At 43.7% G+C, this 23,773-nt stretch overlaps 1 protein-coding gene across 3 annotated transcripts in view; it reads left to right on the forward strand.

Annotated features, from left to right (window-relative positions):
* The first annotated feature begins 3,158 nt into the window (after positions 1-3,158).
* POLD2 (DNA polymerase delta 2, accessory subunit) overlaps positions 3,159-23,773 on the forward strand; it is a 31,713-nt gene continuing 11,098 nt past the window's right edge. The window contains exons 1-6 of one of the 3 annotated variants that reach the window (XM_081891026.1): positions 3,159-3,243; positions 9,155-9,419; positions 12,573-12,694; positions 17,237-17,360; positions 19,688-19,802; positions 22,637-22,835. In XM_081891026.1, the coding sequence (XP_081747152.1) occupies positions 9,200-9,419; positions 12,573-12,694; positions 17,237-17,360; positions 19,688-19,802; positions 22,637-22,835 (780 nt within the window). In that variant the 5' untranslated portion in view covers positions 3,159-3,243; positions 9,155-9,199. Of the gene's footprint in view, positions 3,244-3,403; positions 3,512-9,154; positions 9,420-12,572; positions 12,695-17,236; positions 17,361-19,687; positions 19,803-22,636; positions 22,836-23,773 lie in introns of those variants that run through there. The other 2 variants (XM_081891027.1, XM_081891028.1) reach the window with 2 other exon arrangements.

Below are 23,773 nucleotides of genomic sequence, written 5' to 3' on the forward strand. Positions count from 1 at the left end.
ACAAGTAGCATGAAGAAACCTTCCACATGTTGTTTCCAGGGTGTTAGAATTCTGACTCCAAGTGCCAATGAATTACACGGTTGTAATGAGTATGCACTTGTGACTGTGGGGTAGTTTAGCCTGGCAAAAGGATGCATTTGTGGCAATGGCAGCTTGCCTTGAAAAATAACCTTTGGAGATGTCATACACCCACCAAGAGCCAGGCAGCAGTCAAGACACAAAATCAGAGACTGCAGACTTTCCACCCAAGGATCCAGACCAGGGGTAGTGTCAGGGACAGGGCAGAGGGCAGCTTGACCCTTCAGACCCCCCCCCCTCTCCTAGAACCCGGCGAACCTTGGAAGTAGGAGAGCAAAGAGCTCAAAGACAGAGGGCAGATAGCAGCAGCCATAGGATAAACAATGAGAATGAAGAAGTGGGAGAGACAGGGTGGAGAGTCACTCTGGACAACGTCATTATCCAAGAGGCTGGGTTCTAGAGCCTCTCTCTGTAAATACTGAATAAAAAGTGGCCAGTAAGAAACATTCCCTTGTCTTTGTATGCTCCTGGGCAAGCAGCCAGGAGTCACTGGCCTGACATGTAGGGCTTTAAGTCTGCTGCAGAAAATCAAGAAACTGAGGCTGAGGAACTTGAGCCCCCAGGAGAATCTCCTGTAACCGTAGGGTCAGAGCCTGCATCGTCGCACTTTGCCCTGAAGAACCAAATGCCTTCAGCAGGAACTCAGTGGCCCACGGAACACACCAGGTGGGAAGCTAGGGAACAGTCTGTCTGTCTTCTGGCCAAAGGATTGGCCATTTTAGAAATTAGTTAGCCACAAGGCTTTTGGAGCTTGAGAGAGGTAGTCAGAGAGCAGAAGCATTAAAAGGCCCAGTCTATGCTCACCCTTTTTGTTGGAGCAAGTTTCTCACGTGGTGCTATCCATGGTCCTGCAACTTCTGATAAGTCTTCTCTGCTCCTTGAGATCTGGTATTGGATCAGAACAGAATATGACAGCTTTGCTACTATCATGGCAGGGAGTGATATAGATAAGCTCCCCTTCCCATGCTCCATCCTTCTGAAGCTTCCTTGCTGCTGCTATTTACAAAATAAAATAAAATAGAAATTTCAGAATAATTGAATTCACACAGAAGGCCCTGAATTTATATTTATAGCCTGAATTTAATTTTGTGATTTTTGCATACTGTTGGCACAACTGACATTATATAAACTTTACATAATGGTTTGTGTATTGATATGAGAAGTGTGAAGTAGATGGCTTTTCATTAAAATGCAAACAAAATTGAATTCTGGATACCTGTCTGGCTATTTGGAGAGTTTGTATTCACTTACATGTTCAGCTTAAGATGTATGCACACATCGTTATAGAATCCATGCACTGATGGTGTATGAACTGCACCACAGCAGCAGATGGCAGTAGCTTCTATGTATTTAATATTATATATAGATTTAAACTCAACCCAGCATTAGCTTCATGTGCAAAAAATGTCTTTTTCAGATGCAATCTCCTGCATTGCAATAAAAAATGTGTTAAAATACTTACTGCCAGTTCAAATGAAAAGTGTTCTCTTGCCAAGTTTGAAATTGCTTCTTCTCCCACCCTACTTTCCAGCTCAGCTTGTGCAATCTTTGCCAAAATATCTTTATGGAAAGCTTTTCCTCCTGATATCTCTCTTTCCAAACCGCACTACTACGTTGCATATGCTCCAATTGTTCCCATTTCCTGGAATCAGTCCCTGGTACATAGCTGTCCATAGGCGCCGACTCCATGGGGCTTGAGGGGGCCCAAGCCCCCTCAAAAATTCGTTTGGGGGGGCTCTGCCCCCCCAATAATCTCCGGCGCCCCTCCAGCAGAGCGCCATCGCCGCCCCTCCCCCAGCCCAAAATGCACAGGGAGGGGCGGGCTGCATGCCTCCTGCCCTCCCTCCCGAGCAAAAGCTCCACCCAATTTCCTTTGGAGCTGATCACGAGGAGGCGGCGCCACTTTATTTGCATATTCATGAGCTTATTTATTATTCATGAGCTTTCCCGGGCCCCCCCAATATTTTTTATAAGTCCGCGTCCCTGTAGCTGTCCATAATTTCTTTGGGAGTTCTGAGGATGCTTCATTTACTGTAGATACTGGTGATGTAAGTCACTGGTTTTGACTTTCTTCTGGGATCCATTGCTAGCATCCCTGGAAGTTAAATTTGAATGGGGATTGGATGCCCTCTGCCCCTCACACACATAAATATAAATATAAATAAATATAAATGCATGTACATAAATGCTAAGGGCACAATCCTAACCCCAGCCAGATTTCCTCAGCAAAGTTTAACAGTGCCCAGAATTCTTTGAAGTGGAAAATATGCTTTAAATGTGCTTTACAGGTATAGTGTGTATGCAACTTGATGACCACCCACCACAAAAATGCATAAAATCTGCATGTTCTAATGTATATGTGTGCATGCAGTTTTACAAAATAATAATAGTAATTTAACTAGAAATACAATACATCTTACAGTACTAAGAAAGGCAGCAGATGACCTGTGCATCTACCAACAGTGGCTTGCTGGACAGGGTGGCATCGCCCTCCTGATACAGGTGTTGCTGTGAGGTGGCACAGAGGCAGGGTGATGGTGAGGCTTGGGCTGTATGGGACCTGCAGTGTGCCTGTAGAGCTGCCACTCTGCTCTGTCCCATCCAGGTAATAATAATAATAATGTAATAATAATACTGTAATAATAAATTTTTATTTATACCCCGCCCTGCTGTATAGGCATATATATAATTTTTACTAAAGCCATATATATAATTTTCATTAAATTTTCTGTTCTACAATTTAAAGTACTCATTTATTACATCCTTAAGGTATCAATAACTTCCCTACTCTTTCCATGGTTCATTTTACACATCACAAATCCCTGCACATTTTACAGAAACTATACCGTTCCGTATTCCGTTATTATTGCATCCACCAAAACCTATTTACACTGTTGCATTTATCTTAACGCTGGAGCTTTTCTAGCTCAGATGTTCTGACCACAGCTCTTTGCATGCAGGTATTGCGACTCTGGCCATTTTATATGCCGAATTATCATCTCGGTTGCGGCTGCTTTGGAAGTCTACGGGGGAAGGGAAACAGCGGCGCTCTCCCGCGTCACTTCCGGCCGGCGTCCCTCGGCTTTGGCGCGCTTTTCCCGGGGTTCCCCCCACCAATCCCTGTGGAGGCGGGAGATGCAGCGCCGGACTCCCGCGTTGGCAGAGGTGACTCCCGTTTTTCCGCCGAGGGAGGAGGAGGGCTTGGCTTCGCGGGGCGGCGGGCGGGCGGGGAGACGCTTGGCTCCGCGGCCCGGGCGGACTCGGGGCGGCCAGGAGGGTCGCCCCGGCGGCTTGAGCGGCTGCCCCTGCTGGGCACGGCTGCCCCTGGGCACGAATCCCGCCGGGGAAGCCTTGTGGTAACCGGGCAAAGGCGGGCAGGATCCTGCCTGTCGTGTGTGTCGCCGCTGTGCGTGTGGCTGCAGGGACTTTGCAGGTGGAGGTTTCATATATATAAAATCTACGAAAGCATATATATATATATATATATATATATATATATATATATATATATATATATGCTTTCGTAGATTTTCACGGGTACAGGAATGCAGGTTTTGGTGTCCTCGGGTGTCTTCCCGTGTAAAAGTTGGGGTGTCTAGGCGACGTTTCGACGAGGTCTCACTCGTCATCTTCAGGCTGGTGCTTTCGGCTTCTTGTAGAGCTCTGTTCCAGTAACAAGAAGCCGAAAGCACCAGCCTGAAGATGACGAGTGAGACCTCGTCGAAACGTCGCCTAGACACCCCAACTTTTACACGGGAAGACACCCGAGGACACCAAAACCTGCATATATATATATATATATATATATATATATATATATATATATATAGGTTCACACACACGTATGTATATGTTTATATAAGTTTCACACACACACACACGTATATATTTATATAAGTTACACACACATGTATATATATGTTTATCTCTCTCTCACACACATGTATATATATAAGTTTCACACACGTATATATATATATATATATATATGTTTCACACACACACACATGTATATATTTATATAAGTTTCTCTCTCTCTCTCTCTCTCTCTCTCTCTCACACACACACACACACACACACACACACACACTTATGTATATTTTTGTATATGTTTCACACACACATGTATATTTTTTTATATAAGTTTCACACACACATGTATATTTTTATATAAGTTTCTCACACATGTATATATTTATATAAGTTTCACAAAGACACAAACGTGTATATATTTATATAAGTTTCACACACACACACTTATATAAGTTTGACACACGCACACACATATGTATAGATATGTTTCATACACACACACACATGTATATATTTATATAAGTTTCACACAAACATATATGAGAAACTTTTATGTTCATACTAGAAAAAGGCTTTCCCTTATGAAGTCCCGGCTAGTGTTGTGCGCAGTTTATTTTTATAACTTATTTATGATTTCCAATTTTATACATTTCAATAATAATAATTTATTTATACCACGCCCATCTGGCTGGGTTTCCCCAGCCACTTTGGGCAGCTTCCAACAGAATATTAAAATACAATAACCTATTAAACATTAAAAGCTGCCCTAAACAGGGCTGCCTTCAGATGTCTTCTAAAAGCCTGGTAGTTGTTCTCTTTGACATCTGGTGGGAGGCCGTTCCACAGGGCGGGTGCCACCACCGAGAAGGCCCTCTGGCTGGTTCCCTGTAAATTGGTTTCTCGCAGAGAGAGAACCGCCAGAAGGCCCTCAGCTCTGGACCTCGGTGTCCGGGCAGAACGATGGGGGTGGAGACGCTCCTTCATTTTACCATCATTTTAACATTTCAAAACTCATCTTCCTTCCCCCTCTCTTTCTGTGGTTCCTTAAATTTAGCACAGTATTAAATTCATTACAATAACCCAGGCCTGTGTTGTGCACAGTTTCATTTATGAATTTATGAATGAATGAATGATTTTCAGTTCTATACATTTCAATCATTTTAACATTTTGAAACTCGGCTTCCTTCCCCCTCTTTCTGCCGTTTCTTAAGTTTATTACAATATTACATTCATTACAATAACCCTGCCCTGTGTGGTGCTCGGTTTCTTTTCTATTATTTATTTATTTATTGACGATTTTCAGTTTTATACATTTCAATAATTTTAACATTTCGAAACTCGGCTTCCTGCCCGCTCTCTTTTTGTGTTTCCTTAACTTTTTATATCTTTTTTCTGCAGATCCAAATGAACTAAATTTGCTCATATAGTCATATACTCAAACTGCAGGTTGTTACAATGATCATGCCAATGTTCTTATCTGTTTATTATCTGTAAACCATTTCCATTCTTTTATAAAAAGCTTATCTTGTTTTCTTATTTTTCTGGTAAGCTTCACCATTTCTGCATATTCCATTTGTTTTTGTACGAACCATAAGGGCAGTGGCAACTAAAAACGATCTAAACTCTTATCTACATGCGCCCCATTATATTTTAAACATAGAGTGGCCTATGAACATACACCTTATTTTAAAGAATTGACTTTTGTACAACTTCGGAAAGCTTTTACAGAGTTACTATTAAATACAATAAACTCTGCTTATAGAGATGGGAGACACAGAGGCATACCAACAAACATGAACCAGGAAGTCTATTCTAATGGACAAAAAGAGAAACTTGAGAGCTTTGAGAATTTGGAGAAGGAGATATATGTTGTCCCTGAAGAAAAGGAAGGAGGAGCTGTAATTTTGCAGATGACAAAGGAGAGCTTGAGGCCTGATATGATGGCAACAAAGGAAAATAAAAACTTGATGTGGAAAATCCGGCCTGAACTGGAGATTGAAAAATGGAGAGATCTCATTATGTGGAGATCTGAAGACCTAAGGATTATAAATTTGCTTAAGGTGGAAGTTGGAGCTTTGGGGACATTTGGACTTGAAAGGAGTAAGAAACAAGATTCGGAATACCCCAGAGGCTCCATTTTTAAGTATGGAGATCTGGCTAGAAGAAACATGGATCCCGTTGGGCCGGAGCTTCTCCGAGATTTGGTGTTCAATATTAAGGACTATCAAAAAAACCGGCAGAGAGCAATTGAGAGAGAATTAAGAGCCTCGGATGTGAGATCTCCAGGCTGATAGAAGATTAAGATTGATGGACATTTGTTGGGGACTGAAACCAGGAAAGGGGGGGGGTGGAGTTTGGGAATCCAAAGGGTATATAATTATAATTTGTTCTGTTTTTATTTTGTTTTGTTATTTGTATGAAAATTGGGAAATTCGTGGAAGGGAACTTTGGTCGACTTTAGAAAAAATGTTTTAAGAATGAGTATTGATGTATAAGTATTGATGTTTAAGTTTGGATAAGGCAAAATTGGTTTTTTAAAATGAACTAAATTAAATGAAAATAAGGTCAGTAAAAATAAATTGAGGAAATGGATGAAAGAGAAAAAGCAAAATAATAATATGTTAAAATAAATTATTAAGTTAAAGTTGAGAAATAATTAATAAGGATTTGCTGAGCTAATAATTTGAAGTGGAATACAAGAAGGGAAGGTGCGAGGAGGTCTGAGAAATAAGTTAAAAGAAAATAAGCAATTGAAATTTTATGTGTTTTTAATTGTTTTTAAGTTTTGTATTTTTGTATGTTTGTTATTTTTTGTTTACTTTTGTTTTTGTTTTATTATAGAAAATGCTAATAAATATTCATTAAAAAAAACCACAGAGGCATACCAACAAACGAACGTGTTTGCATTAGGGGATGTCCTGAAGTAGAGGACCTTATGCGTTATATCTTGTGCTGCCCCTTGAAGCAAGAGAACAATTTTTAGCACCTATAATAACAAGGTCCCCTGGCCAGAACCCCTCTGACATGATTTTATATCTCCTCACAGACACAGTATGTGACCTGGTGTGTAGCACTCTTTGCAACTGCCGCTAGGAAAATTAGAGCAAATTATATAGGCAAGGTAGCCACCAACTGTAAAGGAGATGAATTTATTTAACCCTATCTACATCAAGCTATATTCTATCTTTATCACCGAATATAATTTAACTCCGAATATAATTGCACATTGTATTAATTAACATTATTTTTTAATATATTAGTGGGCATGTGATAATTTTAGCCTATAAATTTTATTGTTTAATGTCTTAACCTGTATATTAAGGTACTTTTATAGCTCTATTTAGAGTAGGTAATGTCTTGATAATATAAATGTTTTAAGTTTTTTGTATCAGTCCAGTATATTTTCTTTTAATTGTTGAATGATTCTGTGTACGTTGCAGTAGCCTTTGGCTATGTGCAATAAAACTGACCGACATATGTTTTTGTATCCACTCTCCTTTTAGCAGTCTTTTCTTGAAAGTGACTCACATTGTGAACTTAGGAGATTCATGCCGTATCATCTTATGGCTGTGTTCACACCATATATTTAAAGCGCTTGACTCCCCCCCTAAGAATCCCGGGAACTGTAGTTTGTTGAGGGTGCTGGGAATTGTTCCTCTGTGAGGTGTAAACTGTGGTTCCCAGGATTCTTTGTAGGAAGCTATGTGCAGTGGCGTGGCGTGGGTTGTCAGCACCCGGAGCAAGGCAAGTAATTTGCGCCCCCTAACCCGTGGATTTGCGCCCCCTAACCCTAACCCCCAGATGTTGCGCCCGGTGCAGCCGGCCCCCCCTGCACCCCAACACTACGCCACTGGCTGTGCTTTACATGTATGATATGCACCTAGCCTGTGGGTTTTTTAAAAATATCATATAAATTAATTGTCACATTTAAACATTATCATCATATAAACCGTAACAACCAAATACAATTAAAATAAAAATAGAAAGTAAAACATTTTCACACCATATTCAATCCATATTTTGGGATTACTCAGATCCCCTGACTTCCCTCCATTTCCTCCCCTAGTTTTTTTATAGTTTCTTATATTATACATGTCTATAACTTATTTGGGGACGCGGGTGGCGCTGTGGGTTAAAGCCTCAGCGCCTAGGGCTTGCCGATCGAAAGGTCGGCGGTTCGAATCCCCGCGGCGGGGTGCGCTCCCGCTGCTCGGTCCCAGCGCCTGCCAACCTAGCAGTTCGAAAGCACCCTCGGGTGCAAGTAGATAAATAGGGACCGCTTTCTAGCGGGAAGGTAAACGGCGTTTCCGTGTGCAGCTCTGGCTCGCCAGAGCAGCGATGTCACGCTGGCCACGTGACCTGGAAGTGTCTTCGGACAGCGCTGGCCCCTGGCCTCTTGAGTGAGATGGGTGCACAACCCCAGAGTCTGGCAAGACTGGCCCGTACGGGCAGGGGTACCTTTACCTTTACCTTTATAACTTATTTATCCTTAATTATTTCCAATTTTAAACATTCTCCTTAATATTACAAGTGTTTTTAAAAACCTGCTATTGTATTAACTTCTTTACATTACTTTTGTAACTACACAATAAACATTTTCCATTCTTTTTTATATTTCCTGTCTTCTTGATTTCTTTGTCTTCCAGTTAATTTCAGCGTATTCCATTAATTTAAGTTGCCAGTCTTCTTTAGTTGGGACTTGTTCTTCTTTCCAGTGTTGAGCTATCAATATCCAGGCTGCTGTTGCATACATAAACAATTTTTAAATATTTTTTTCAGTATATCCATTCCAGTTATGCCTATTAAGAAAGCTTCTGGCTTTTTAACAAATGTTATTTTAAACATTTGTTTCCCAATTCATTATAAATCATTTCACAAAAACTTTTTTTAACCTTACATTGCCACCACATACGGTAAAACATGCCTTCTCCTCCTTTCACTTCCAGCACTTAATATCTTTTGTCTTATGCATTTTTGATAATTTAACCGGAGTTAGAGACCATCTGTACATCATTTTCATATAATTCTCCTTAAGAGCCGTACATGCTGTAAATTTTAAATCATTTCCCCATAATCTTTCCCAATCTGTCATCTGTATATTATGTCCAGCCTGTGGGTTTTTTGTACTCTTCTTTTGTTTTTGTTTTCTTGCATTGGCTTTGCATTTCTGCATTTTGTACACTGCATGGGTATATGATAATGTGGTATCATAATTATTGAATAAATAGTAACAATAAATCATTGTTTCCCCTGTCTCCTGCAGAAGCATGCTGTGTAGACCACTAGGCCTGTAGCCCCTCCATAGACCATGTTCTCAGAGCAAGCTGCCCAATCGGCTCAGAGCCTCCTGACCTCACCATCTGCAGTGGCTTCTACCTTCGACCGCGTGCCTATCTCCACATATTCCAACTGCTCCCAGCACTTCAGGCTTGGGGAGCGGACTTTCAATCGACAGTATGCCCACATCTATGCCACACGCCTCATTCAGATGAGACCGTTGTTGGTTGAAAGAATCCGAGGCAAATGGGGTAAGCATGCCATCAAAACGATGTCCTCTGGTGGTGGTGGTGACCCTTTCAAACAGATTTTTTTGCAGGGGTGGACTGGTAAAGAATAGACCATGAGTAGGCAAACTAAGGCCTGGGATCCGGCCCAATCGCCTTCTAAATCTGGCCCACGGACGGTCTGGGAATCAGCATGTTTTTACATGAGTAGAATGTGCCCTTTTATTTATAATGCATCTCTGAGTTATTTGTGGGGCCTGCCTGGTGTTTCCACATGAGTAGAATGTGTGCTTTTATTTAAAATGCATCTCTGGGTTATTTGTGGGGCATAGGAATTCATTCATAATTTTTTTCCAAAATATAGTCTGGCCCACCACATGGTCTGAGGACTGGCCCCCTGCTGAAAAAGTTTGCTGGCCCCTGGAATAGACTCTCAATACATTTAGAGTATGAATACATGCATTCACCACTAGCATCAGAGAAGAGTGCTGTCATTTATGGTTAGCTCATTATCGAGCCTACCTAGTGACAGTGAAAGGAGCAAAGAAGGCATACTTTGCTGCCTCCATTGCATCCTCATTATGTCATCCGGCAGAGCTCTTCTGAGTTTGTGTGGGGCCTTTTACAGGCTGGCCCAAAGGAGGTGATAGAACCAACAGTAGCTCGCTGTGACTTGTTTGCAAAGCATTTTGAGGATAAAATCAGTTGCACCCACCAAGACCTTGACTCTGCTGTTATAGAAGATGAATCTCATGGGGTGTCCAGAGCACAGTCCACTCCTGTTGTGTTGGATGAGTTTCAGTTGTTGAGTCTTGAGGATGTGGACAAGGTGCTCGGATCAGTCAGGGTGGCCACTTGCACCCTTGCCCCTCTAGGCTGATAAAAACCAGCAGGGAGGGAACAGCTGGCTAAGCCAGGGAGGTGATCAGTGCCTCTTTACGAGAGGGGGTGGTCCCTGCCTGTTTGAAGGAGGCAGTGGTAAAACCACTCCTTAAGAAAACTTCCCAGGATTTGGAAAACCTAACTAACTCCAGGCCCCTATCTGGACAGGGATAGCCTAACTAATGTTATCTATGCTCTGGTAACCTCAAGGTTAGATTACTGCAATTTACCTCCATTCATTCATTAATTCCACTGCTTTTATATGCATCTTCATAGCACGCCCACCATTTCCCTTAAAAAACCCCTCAAACCAGGATAACAACTATGGATAGCACTTTAAGGTTTCACACACTTCTCCCTCTCCTCTTCCAAATTGGTACAACAACACTAGGTACATTATACCTGTGTTGTTGGTTAGTCATTTAGTCGTGTCTGACTCTTCGTGCTCAAAGTATTGCAAAATTGCAGTATACTTTCAAGTTCTCCAAAACTCTTCATCAAGCAAGATGTTGCACAAAGCAGGTGGTGAGTGGAATGAGGGATTTTTCTTTTTAAAATACAACGATTAGCCTGGCTGTTGTAGCCAGGAAGCAACTCCTTTCTGAATAAAAACATTTTGGAATAAGATTGTTAAGTGGTTGAAAGCTGCATACTTTCACGTACCTAAGCCATGACTCCGACCATGAACCTCATCTCTGAATTATTACTTTGTTCCTGTTGGGAGAAATGGCTTGCTCTCTAGCCAAGCGATTGCAATGTCTAGCACTCCAGCTATGTCGGAAAACGGCTGATATTGCCAAATCGTAGCGTGGAAAGATTTGCTAACGGTGTCCAAATGTGAGCTTCCATGAGGCAAGTTCAGTTCAAGAAGTGAGGTGTTTCAGATGCTTCAGTTCGGTCCCTAAATAAATAAGGAAAGAACTGGCAATTTTTCTTAGCGAGAGGATCGTGGCCTTGACTATTAAAAAGCTAACTGTTGCTCCCACTCCTGTAATAGGTTAAACTCTTTGGCCTGGTGAACTACCAAAAAGTCCCTATACCTCATTCATGCAAGCAAACCAAACCCTGCCCTTGTTTTGGGGAAAACAGCTCAGGCTAATGTCACGATAAATCTTTTAGTCTTTGCTATAATACCCCCAAAATACAATCTTACGTAAGTTTAATATGCACAGGGACAAGTAAGCATGGATAGTTTTGCAGCCTAAGACAACTGCACAACTCTAAGTTATGACCTATAAAGCCTTAAACAGCACAGGACTGCAATACCGTAAGGATCTCCCCATATGAACTAGCCTGGACCCTGTCATAATCTAAGGCTCTTTTTTGTGTTCCTCCTCCGTGAGAGGTCTGGAGGGTGGCAACACAACAACGGCCATTTCTGTGGTGGCTCTCCATTTATGGAATGTCTTCCCTGGGGAGTCTCTCCTGGTGCCTTCTTTACGTATGTTTAGGCACCAGGCAAAAACATTCCTCTTTCCCCAGACCTTTGGCTAATTAAACAAATCCATATTAAAGTTTGTGGGTGGGAGTATTGTTTTTGTTTGTTATTATAGTATGTATTTTTGTGTTTTTATATTGTAACCCATACCCTGTGATCCTGGGATAAAGAGTGCTATGGAAATATAATCTTGCTAGAATAATAATAATAACCCTTTGAAGAGAATGCAAAGAAAAAAGGGTCATTTCAAGTTTTAGATGGGGTTTTAATGGAATTTTCACTGGCAGTCCACTAGAGTGCAGCATTTACTCTTGTTTCCATGAAATCTTGTAAATTTCAACAAGGGATGTTAAAGTTGGGGTCGCCAGGTCTGCATATGAAACGCAGTGCTGGTTCTGTTGGTGGTTCTGGGTTGAACACCAAACTTGGTCAGGGGTATTTTGATCCAGATGTTCCAAAGTGGGGAGAGATTCCAAGGTGGGAATGATCCTCCATGCAACTTTTACTCTCTCAGAAAGCAGGTGGGATCAATGTGTTCTTCTGTTCGTATTTGGTGAAACACTTCAGTTAGTAGGAATGCAATGTTTAGGCCAATTGCACATGGAGCCTTGGATCCAGCCCCGTATTTCAAGAGTTTCTCAGTTTGCTACTACTGACCGGGGGGGGGGGGGGGGAGAACCCTGATGGTAGCTTTCCACCCACACAGCGGTGTTCCCCTCCACTTATGGTGACTAGCAGAAAGAGAACCACACACAACCCTAACATCCTGTCCCCCACACCAGCTATCAAGTTAGGATTTGCACTCTTAGCTCCTGTAAAAAAAGCCACACGTCTAATCTGCCATTGCTCTCTCGAAGGGAACAACGTTACCGTGAAGAAACTCTGTGAGCTGCAACTGGCAGAGAAATGCTGTGTGGTGGGGACGCTCTTCAAGTCTATGCAGCTTCAGCCTTCCATCCTGCGGGAAATCAGCGAAGAGGTGAACTTGAGTTTTTAAGGCTGTATGTATGAGACCGTATGGAGCCACCTTATTACAGAGTCGAACCGTTGGTCCATCTGACACAGCAAAGCCTGTTCAAATCAGTAGGCGAATCAGGAGGGAGGCGAGATGAATTGTCACCTAGTCACCCCATAAACAAATCAGAGCAGATGTTCTGTATAGACCAGGCATATCTTAACCTCCATTTAAGCTTTGTGCAAGCAAATCAGGGAGAAGGCTCTGGAGGAGTCATTAATGTCTCCACAAGCAGTACAAACCTGATCAGACTCTTTGTACTTTAAAATGACACTTGGAAATATATAAACATGGCATTATTTTCACTCTTGAAGCTTTGTCCCATCACAGCCTGCCATGGTCAATCATGGCTGCTTCCGTTTTTCTTTCAGCCTTTTACATCACTGACCATGAAACGAGAAATACTCCTTACAACTGCGTTGTAGATTTGCTGTGGACAAGGAAGCAAAGGAGTCTTCTTGAAGTGTTCCTTTAACTCAGGCTTCCTCAACCTCGCCCCTCCAGATGTTTTTGGCCTACAACTCCCATGATCCCTAGCTAGCAGGACCAGTGGTCAGGGATGCTGGGAATTGTAGTCCCAAAACATCTGGAGGGCCGAGGTTGAGGAAGCCTGCTGTAACTGGATCTTTCGGCATGTGACGCTTTCTGTATTTTAAATTATTCATTCCTCTGTTGGCACCGATCAAAATGTAAAGTTAAATTGTGCCTTGGACAGAAAGTCTTTGCTTCATAGCAATAACAAAGGAAATGTACCCAATGTGGGTTTTTAAAACTTGTACATTGAAAAATATTTTTAAATCTGCAGCATCTTGGCAAGTTTTAAGCTGGTAAAGCTTTTCCATTTGTGGAGACCCAGGGGTAAGCCACTATAAAAAGGGGGTGTCATCCAGGCAGGAGTGTCCCCTAAAGCACTCCTCTGGGACTGGAGGAGAGAATCTTGCAAGAGAAGAGGTACTAACCAGGACGTCTTAGGAACATAAACCAAGGACTTTACACATTGCTCCTATTTTCTTCCTCTTGTTATATCCCACGTTTTCATTTTATCCTTACAACAGCACTGTGAGGTAGGTTAGACAGAGCTATGGGAAGGGCTGTTGCTCAGGGGCAGAGCATCTGCTCTGCATGCAGAAGGTCATAGGTTCGATCCCTGGCGTCTCCAGGTAGGGAACGTCCACTGTCTGAAATCCTGCAAAGCAGCTGCCAGTCAGCATAGACCGTTCTGAGCTAAGGTAAAGGTAAAGGGACCCCTGACCATTAGGTCCAGTCGCGGCCGACTCTGGGGTTGCGGCGCTCATCTCGCTTTATTGACAGCTTCTGGGTCATGTGGCCAGCATGACTAAGCCACTTCTGGCGAACCAGAGCAGCGCACGGAAACGCCGTTTACCTTCCCGCCGGAGCGATACCTATTTATCTACTTGCACTTCGTGCTTTCGAACTGCTAGGTTGGCAGGAGCAGGGACTGAGCAACGGGAGCTCACCCCGTCACAGGGATTCGAACCGCCGACCTTCTGATCGGCAAGCCCTAGGCTCTGTGGTTTAACCTACATTTCCTATGACTGCACCAAGGTTATCCTCAAAACAGTCCTGTGAGTTAGGTTAGGCTGAGAGACAGTGACTGGACTTCCAGGCCCTGGTCTAGCACTCTTAACCCGTACCGCAAACAGGCTTTCTTTTGCAGAGGCGGCTCTCTTGACTTTGCTACCCTTTGGCCCTCATTGTCCCCTGTATACTATTTGGTCTGGCTGGGAGAAGATCCCAGAGAGCTGCCATTGCTCCACCTTACACAGCATCTACAGTAACTGGCAGCGCCTCTCCAGGGTTTCAGGCAGGAGTCATTTCCCAGATCTACCTGCAGATGCCTGGGATTGAACCTGGGCTGTTCTGCATGTAGACCAGCTGCTCTGCCTCTGAGCTACAGCCTTCTCCCAAAAAACGTCCACTTTGCCGCTTGCAGCTGTCAGTCTTGCTGAACCAGCATGCCTGGCTGGTCCCTGGGAAAACAATCCCCCATCTGGAAGCCTCCTTAATTCTGCTGGCAGCGTGGGTCAAGCCTTTAGCGAGAAGCGAGGTCCTAGCTAGCTTCGGAAGGACGGTTGTTTTAACTCGCCCTGATAATGAACTCCATTCAAGCAGCACTTCATGATTGCAAACACATGCGCTGGAGCCGAACCACCAAAGCTTGGCTGGAGGAAGTTGCTGACCAGATGAGTAACATCACTTTTGGAGACGTTTCTAAAAGTCTTTTTTACTCGCCGCAGTCCCGGATGCCAGCGGCCGTTAGAGGGAAAACAGCTTATGAATTATTGTTTGCGCATTCTATTTCCCTTTTGGAAAATAAGTACTTCTTGTCATAGGATGACTTTCCCTGGATGGCATGCTCTCTTCGTTGTTGTTGTTTAGTTTGTGTGAGTCATGCTGTAGTGCAATGCATTATTCCAGCCCGTCAGGTCCACATATTGTAAAAGCATTGAGCTAAAACTCCGAAGCCTGTGAGCACTTTCTGAAGTCCTTTTGCATGCTGCTAGGACCAGTCTCTTCACCTCTGAACTTCTTCAATGATGCACAACTTAGCAGAGTGGTGCAGCTTTTCCTAGGCAACGATCGAGACTGCTCAGTCAGGACGACGATTAGGAACAAAACTGAGGACTAGTAACTTGATTTTGTAGTTTATTATATACAGCAGTAAACTCACAAGCTATATACAAGTTACTGTATACAGACACAAACTTCATCACTCTCCAAGCACTGCAGAATACTCCTAACTAGCCAAACAATGTCATAGGTCATGCTGCCTGTATGAGAGACCTCATCCAATTACGGAGCTGTTACGAGGTCTTCTTATTTCCAGGCAAATTTCTCCCGTGCTCTATCTCCCTAGCCTGTAGTCAAAACACTAATTGCTCACTTGCCAAGCTGCACATAGACTATGAACTCCAACAGCTGATACCTGAAATGGTTCCCTGCCATGTATATGGCTATTTGGGAAGGATTTCATGGGAAGGCACTGAAGGTTGGTGGTGCATCACCGAAGGTTCCTCATTTGATCGCCAGCCTCTAAGGAGAGCTGGAAAAGACCCCTACCTGATGCATCACTGCTGGTCAGTAGGGCTGGGTGATATATCAATATATCATCCAAAACCCGTTTGAAGTCCATATTGTGCTATCGGTTTCATAAGTTTTGACCTGGCAGTATATCGTGAATCATGATGTATGTGTGTGCTCTGCAGAAATCACAAGAAAGGAAAAGCTGTGAAGCCAGCCAGTTCTTCTCTCAGTTCCTGCAGCCTCTGTTAACTCTGTCTGCTCAACTCTCCCCTGCCTCATGCAGAGAGCAGCGAACCACAAGAACAGGTGCTGGCAAAATTCACAATATGGGAGAAGCTGGGAAGCAGCCAGTGCTTCTTCATAGCTCTATCTTTATTTCAGACATTGTGATATATTGGTATATCACGATGTTCAGCTGATGATATATCACGATGTTGAAAACCAGATATCGCCCAGGCCCAACTGGTCAGTGTAGGCCGGGAGGTGACTTAACCCACAGCTCATGGGCCTGATTCTGTTCTCCATTTTTTTTATCTGGCCACCAAAGATCCTCATAATCTTTGCAGTGGCAGCAAACGTATTTAAAAAAGAAAAACCTCTGCCCAGCTCAGCACCAATATGGAGCTGCAAACTGCTGCTTTCTCTGTCATCAGGCTGATCATCTGATGAAAAAGGCCCTGGTCCTTGCCACTAATGAGCTTATTGCTGAACTGAGACTCTTGGAGCAAGGCCCAGCTTGCAGAATGCAGTTTCTGTAGCGTCTTATGCAGGGGGAGGTGGTCACAAAGGTCTCAGGGTCCAGGACCATGAAGGGCTTTAAATATAAGAACCTTGGATGATGCTGGGCTTGCTGCAAAGCTATTTTTCTCCCTGAGACTAGCTTTACATAGAAACATAGCTACCTTATACTGTTACACCAGTGATCGATCTAGCTTAGTACTGATGACACTGGCACGGGTTTCAGGAGTAGTTTCCCCAGCCATATGTGGAGACAATGGGGTTTGAACCCAGAATCTTCTGCGTGCAAAGCCAGTGCTCTGCCGCTGAACTTCGGCCCTGTATACCTGAAGGAGCGTCTCCACCTCCATCATGCAGCCTGTAAACTGAGGTCTGGCTCTGAGGGCCTTCTGGCGGTTCCCTCATTGCGAGAAGCAAGGTTACAGGGAACCAGGCAGAGGGCCTTCTCGGTAGTGGCGCCAGTCCTGTGGAACGCCATCAGATGTCAAAGAGATTAGTTATACAACCTTCCGTAGACATCTAAAGTCAGCCCTGTATTGGGGAAGCTTTTAATGTGTGATGTCCTGTTGTGTTTTTGTATATTCTGTGGGAAGCTGCCTAGAGCGGCTGGGCCAAACCAGTTAGATGGGCCGGGTACAAAAAATTGATGATGAGCTATGGCTCCAGAACTGTGTAGCCTCTGCTGCTTCCTCACATCCAGGTGTCGCTCGCTTGCTTTCACAGCACAATCTGCCACCACAGCCTCCCCGCACCAAGTATATCCACCAATCAGACGAGCTGATCTTGGAAGATGAGCTGCAGCGAATTAAACTGGAGGGAGCAATTCAAACTGACAAGCTGGTGACAGGTAGGTTGTTTTGGGGCAGGGCAGTCATGGTAATGGGACCAGGGCATGATGTTCAAACCAACAGGCTACACAGCACCACATAGGAGTGCAGGATTCAGCGCTAACCCCATGTCCTTCCCAATCTGCCTCATTGACTTATATGGCTTTACTAGGGCCAGTAAATGTTGCTGCTTGGGACAAAGGTCAAAATGATGCCCTGCCCCCATCCCATGAACAGAATCTGACTTTATTGGCAGTTGAATCTTGCTGCAGCGCTGGCCCCATTGTATGAAAAGAGCAGCCCATAGCTTTGGGGCAGTGTTAGAAACTGAAATATGAAAGCTAGGAGCTAAATGGCACCTTAAACCTAGGTTATGGGAGCAACAATGGAACGTCTGCATGATTTTTTATAAGAAGAATACAAAGCTGCTAATGAATGAACTGCAGCTGAAATATTATTTCATTTTTCACATGGTCTCGCCCACCCCCCTAATATTCTTAAGAGGGTCTCTTCTCCAGTCTTCAGAGAGTAGCTGGAAGTGGAGAGGTCCTCCTTTCTTTCCACTCTGCAGTTTTCATCTGAAATTCCAATTCCAATTCGATTCAAAATCCTTTATTAGGCATAGTACACCACACATTAACAAACAAACATCATATACAGACTGTATAAAATACGGGCTCAGCGAACACAATTTATCCCAGTCCTATTCTTAGCTCAAAGAAATAAATCGATGTACATAGATAATATAATACAACACAACAACATCACCTACCATTAAAAACCACTAAGTCTCTTTGTCATGGCCCATTCATCTGAAATTTTCGGCGCAGTACTGTACTCAGAGCTCAGAAACCGCTTGTGCTAATGAAATTCCCTGTTGCAAAATGCACTGAGGACAATGGGAGTTTCAAACACTGCTTTCGGGACACAGCAGACTCAAGGGGAACAGTTATACCACAGGCATAATAACAGTATTTCTTAATGTTTTGGTTAACGTTTCTACTGGATTCGTACTGTTATTTTGTTGATAGGTACTGACACTTCGCTTGTGATGTAATTTGTGTGAGCTGCTTTTAGGTTTTGTAAGATGAAGTGATATATGTTATTCAGAGGAATGAATGGTTAGGGGCTGCTGCCCCACTTTGTAAGTGCTGCCTTAGTCAGCTACGTGTTACGAAAGCAGCTCAGGCCACAGCCTCATTTTTCTCTGGTATGGCAATTGTACAGTGGTACCTCTGGATGCGAACGGGATCCATTCCGGAGCCCCGTTCGTATCCTGAGTAGAACACAACCTGCGTCTGCAAGGGTCGCGATTCGCCGCTTCTGCGCATGCACGTGACATCATTTTGAGCATCTGCGCATGCGCGAGCGGCGAAACCCGGAAGTAACGTGTTCCGTTACTTCCAGGTCGCCATGGAGCGTAACCTGAAAACGCTCAACCTGAAGCGACTTTAACCCGAAGTCTGACTGTAGTTGGGGTCTGGGAGACTTGCTGGGTAATTTGACAGGTAGGCGATGTCTCTGATTAACCCTTTTCTGCCCAGTGATTCTCTCCTGCCAGTTTCCTCCCCAAAGCCCAAAGCCTTTAAAAATAATCCCTCCCCCTGAATCTGGGTTGCAGGTTGGAGTGGACTTGGTAGGCTAAAGGCACACCTGCAGATGAAATTGATGTGGAGAGCTTATTCACTGATAATGCCAACCGCCACATTCAGGTTATGTCTGCAAATTCAGGTTTGAAGACATCTGTTCCACTATAATAGGAAGCTCTGCCCCCAGAGTTCTTCAAATTTTATAACGATTGGAAGGTGGAAAAGCAAGATCTGGGTCAACTAAAGGAGGCATCGGGCGAATAAAAGTAAAGTGGTATGGTTTGTGACCAACAAGAGAACTGAAATTCAGGTGTCTTATTCAGGAAATCCCTTCCCATCCTATTTGTGTGTGAAACTGTAACAGCAACAATTGCCAGCGTTCAGCCATTTAATTAACGTTATTCTCTGAATCCTGGGAAGGGGCGTGGGATTCTAGCATAGTGAAGGAAAGGCTTCTTAGCCTCCTTAGCTCATTTTGAGATACCTTCTTACAGAAAGGAGCAGTAGCAAAAAGCTTTAGGAAAGGGCAAGTGAGCTTGTGCAACTATAGGTGAGCAGTTTTCTGTGGAAGGCATTTTTTTTAAAAAAAACCACTGTTTTTACACGGAAGACATGATGGGTTGAATAGAGCAGAACAAGACCATGTTATTAAAGGCAATGTGTTTCCCGCACATCATGAACAATGAAGGTCTGTGCGTTGTTCAGGACAGGCTAGCGCTAAACTGTTGTAATTACGACTCTTTCTTATGCTGGGCCAGGAACTATCCTTGCTGTCTACGGCTCGGAGACGGATGATGGCAGATTCCTTGTTGAGGATCACTGCTTTGCAGATATGCCCACCCAGCTGCCCATGATGGGGCCCAACACAGACAGGTGAGACCGCCCAGAAGATTGTCGTTGTTGGCATAAGAAGAGCGTCCAGCCATTCGGCAAGCTAAAATAGTTCTTCCCCACCAAGCCAATTCATACATACGTTTGTGTACGAGGCAGCTGCTTCTGCCCTCTGCGCTTCAGTTTTGTCCCCACTGGAAATGGGTCCCTGGAAGGTTGACTATAATGGAACTATCCCTCAGTCTGGAAAAGATTACCTGCCCCTGACTTAAATCATGGAAGGTACAGGTGGAGTGCCAGTTCTTTTTCAGGTGTTCCAGTCCAGCTCTTAGGGCATTCTGTAAAGGGGAAGCTTTCGAAAAAAATCCACATTTTCAGGGTGCAGAATTGATGAAGGAGCTTTACATCAGTCTGCAGTTGGTATAAGGAAGTCAAAAGAGGTAAATGGGCAGTCATTTTTCTAAATGTATTTGGGGGTGAGCACAAGTAGGCATCTGCTGAATGATGCTTGAACCTGAATTTTTTTGGGATGGTTAGTTGTGCAGTGACAGAAGGTTAACATCTTGGGCTGGAGGAGACAAGGGTCTGTAGTTTTTAAGAAAAAGTTTTAAGACTATGCATCACTGCTTTCTGATGCTTTAGAACTGATTCTGCTCTCATTACGTCCTTTTGCTTCCATCTTTGTTGCATTCTCTAAGTCTAAATTTGGATTTTTAATGTAACACAAGTGTTTCTTAATGCTTTAAATATGTTTTAGGACTCCTGTAAGCCACTTCAGAGGCTTATGTTTTGGCTGGGAAGCGAGATATAAATAGCAATAATCAAATTAAAGTAATCAAAACCCACCCACCCAAAAATTATACATATAGGAAATTAATCCCATCCTGGATATTTGAGTTGCCAACAGGGGTGAATTTATGGCTGCATGATAAAGAAACCTTTTCTGCCCTATCAATACCCGAGTCTGCCAGTTTATTTCCCAGGTCACTCTCAAATCGATATCTACTGATGTTCCAAGCCCATTTATTTAGCCTGTTTGGTTAGGCAAGCTGCCTAATTTCTTTAGGCCTTGTTGCATTCTACATCAGAGTCTGCCTTTCAGGTCTGATTTGGACCACCATCAACCCTAAGCATTGGCACTCAGTGTTGCTAATGAGAGTTATTGTTCACATCTTTCAGAGGGCACCATTTTGGTTATTCCTGGTTCAGCTTCTGCGTGAACCAGGCCCTTTAGTATAGTGGCGTCAGTAACTTTGAACACTGTCCTATTGAAATCAGGCAGGCGCCTACAATCCTGATATTTCAGCACACCCTGAAAACATAATTGTTTTGCCAAGTGTTTATAATTTGATTTAGCATTCGTCATTTGTTTTAAGATTTTACAACTTTATGGGTTTTTTTATTTCATAGTTTTATGTATTTCACAAAAATGTATATACTGCTTGATTGTAAAGAGAAACGTTAAAGCAGTTTTGATGTTATTATATCATCCACCTTGATATTTTTATGTGTTGGTGGTTTGTAAACATTCTGACAAATAAATGGTTTGTAAACATTATAACAAATAAATTAATTGGCTTATGGAAATCTCAGGAGGAGGCATTGCTCTGCTTTGTGAGGTTGCTGAGACTGTATGGTTTTCATTTGACTGTTTTCAATTTTCTTGTAATTTTTGAGGGCAAACAGATTTTTCGCTCTCCCCCGAGAGTCCCCAGAAGCCAAACATGGCCCATTTGTGCCCTAGCACCATTCATTTGCATTTTATTTATTCAACAATCTATACCACATTTTTCCCCTTTCAAAAAGAGCCTCATACAGAGCCCAAACTAGCAATGTTTATGGAATGCCCTCCTGGGTGAGATGCATTTGTCTCATAATTTTTGATGTTTGCTGTCCGGGGCTCCTTTGGGAGGAAGGGTGGTATGGCAAAGTAAATAAAGAAAATGAACATAATCAAAATAGTGTTCAAAAAGTAATGTCTTCAGTTGCTGTCAGGCGGCAGAGGAACCAGCCTCCATGGCAGGTTGCCAGGAACAGAAAAGTCCTTACCGTCTACTTTTTATTCAATATTTACAGAGAGAGGCTTGGAAATGAGCCTCTTGGGATAATGGCGTTGCCCCAAGTATGTCTCTCCTCTCCTTCTCTCGCACTTCGTCATTCGTCATCCCTTCTACGGGTGGCAATGAGGACCCTTTGCTTCTAAGCCCTTTGCTCTCCTACTTCTAAGGCTCACCGGTTTCTGGGAGATGGTGGGTCTGGAATGCTTTCTAGTGATAACGTGTCAGCCAGCTGCACTGGCTCTGCCCTCCTCCTCTCCCATTATCTCCCAACTTTTCCTCTCACCTTCCCCTGAGCTGTGATCTTCTTCAGACCCCTGTTGTAATTCTGAACTGTCTTCTTCTTCTCTGGAAGGGTCAGGCTGGGGAGGAGGTCTCCACCATTCCTCCCGAGAGCCAGTGTGGTGTAGTGGTTAAGAGCGGTAGTCTTGTAATCTGGGGAACCGGGTTTGAGTCTCCGCTCCTCCACCTGCAGCTGCTGGGTGACCTTGGGCCATTCACACTTCTCTGAAGTCTCTCAGCCCCACTCACCTCACAGAGTGTTTGTTGTGGGGGAGGAAGGGAAAGGAGAATGTTAGCCGCTTTGAGACTCCTGAAGGGGAGCGAAAGGCGGGATATCAAATCCAAACTCTTCTTCTTCTTCTTCTTCTTCTCTGCCCAGTGCCTAACAGTTGCCTATGGAACACAGATAGATGGAGGAAGCTAACCTAACCTCTCAGCCATGCTGGTTCCTCCGCTGTCTACCTCTGAAGCGGCACCCATTCAGTGGCATGACTTGCGCCTCAATCACTCGGCGTTTGGTTCTTCTTGTGCCTCCAGGTTTGTCTTGCTGGTGTCCAGCCTCGGCCTCGGCGGCAAGAGTGGAGAGAGTCTTCTGGGCATGCAGCTCCTGGTGGACATGGTGACGGGTCAGCTGGGAGCCGAGGGAGAGCAGTGCAGCGCGTCTCTCATCTCCCGGGTCATTCTGGCAGGCAATTTGCTCAGCCAGAATACCCAGAGCAGAGACGCCATGAACAAGGTGAAGACCTAGGATGCATTCTACATGGGCCTATTTTATACCCTGCTTTTCTTCCTCTGTGGAACCTGAGCATTCCCAGGCGGTCTCCCATCCAGGCACTGACCAGACCAAGACCAGCTTAGCTTTAGCAAAGTAGCTACTCCGGTGCCTTCAGGCCAGGCCCTGAGCCCATTGGTAGTGTTGCTAGGAAGCAGTTGACTCAGTGCTTCCAAGCTAAGGTCTCATGATGCATTTATTGTGGCAGGGAACTGATAGCCAGATAAATCCAACTCACAAGGTTGTGCTAGCGTATCAGTCAATTCACCTCATTGTATATATAGCCAAAGACCTTCTCAACAGAGGGCAAAAGCAAGGCATTCCTTTAAAATCACACGACGTAAGTCTATAAAAGTCTACAGCATGACAATTTGAAATTACAATACAGTGGTACTTCAGGTTAAGAACTTAATTTGTTCTGGAGGTCCGTTCTTAACCAGAAACTGTTCTTAACCTGAGGTACCACTTTAGCTAATGGGGCCTCCCGCTGCTGCCCCACCACCACTGTGCAATTTCTGTTCTCATCCTGAAGCAAAGTTCTTAACCCAAGGTACTATTTCTGGGTTAGCAGAGTCTGTAACCTGAAGTGTCTGTAACGTGAAGCGTCTGTAACCCAAGGTACCACTGTACATTAATGTAACGGAAGCAAAGCTTATTAGCTGCCACAGCAAATTTGGCCATCAGATGTGTAATTTGTAGATATTTATTGGCTAAGTGTTCCACTATCAACTTTTCTGCCAGTGTAAGGATTTCTGCTTGCATGACCTAACTTCCACTGTCTCGTCCCGTCCCCCCAAATGCCTCCAAAATCTGTGTTTGGGGTTCCCCCAATTCTTCTTTATTTTTTATGTTGTGAACCACCTTGAGATCTGTGGATGAAGGGTGGTATACAAATTTAGTAA

The sequence above is a fragment of the Podarcis melisellensis genome (assembly GCF_964234715.1).
Source record: "Podarcis melisellensis genome assembly, chromosome: 15".
Taxonomy (NCBI): domain Eukaryota; kingdom Metazoa; phylum Chordata; class Lepidosauria; order Squamata; family Lacertidae; genus Podarcis; species Podarcis melisellensis.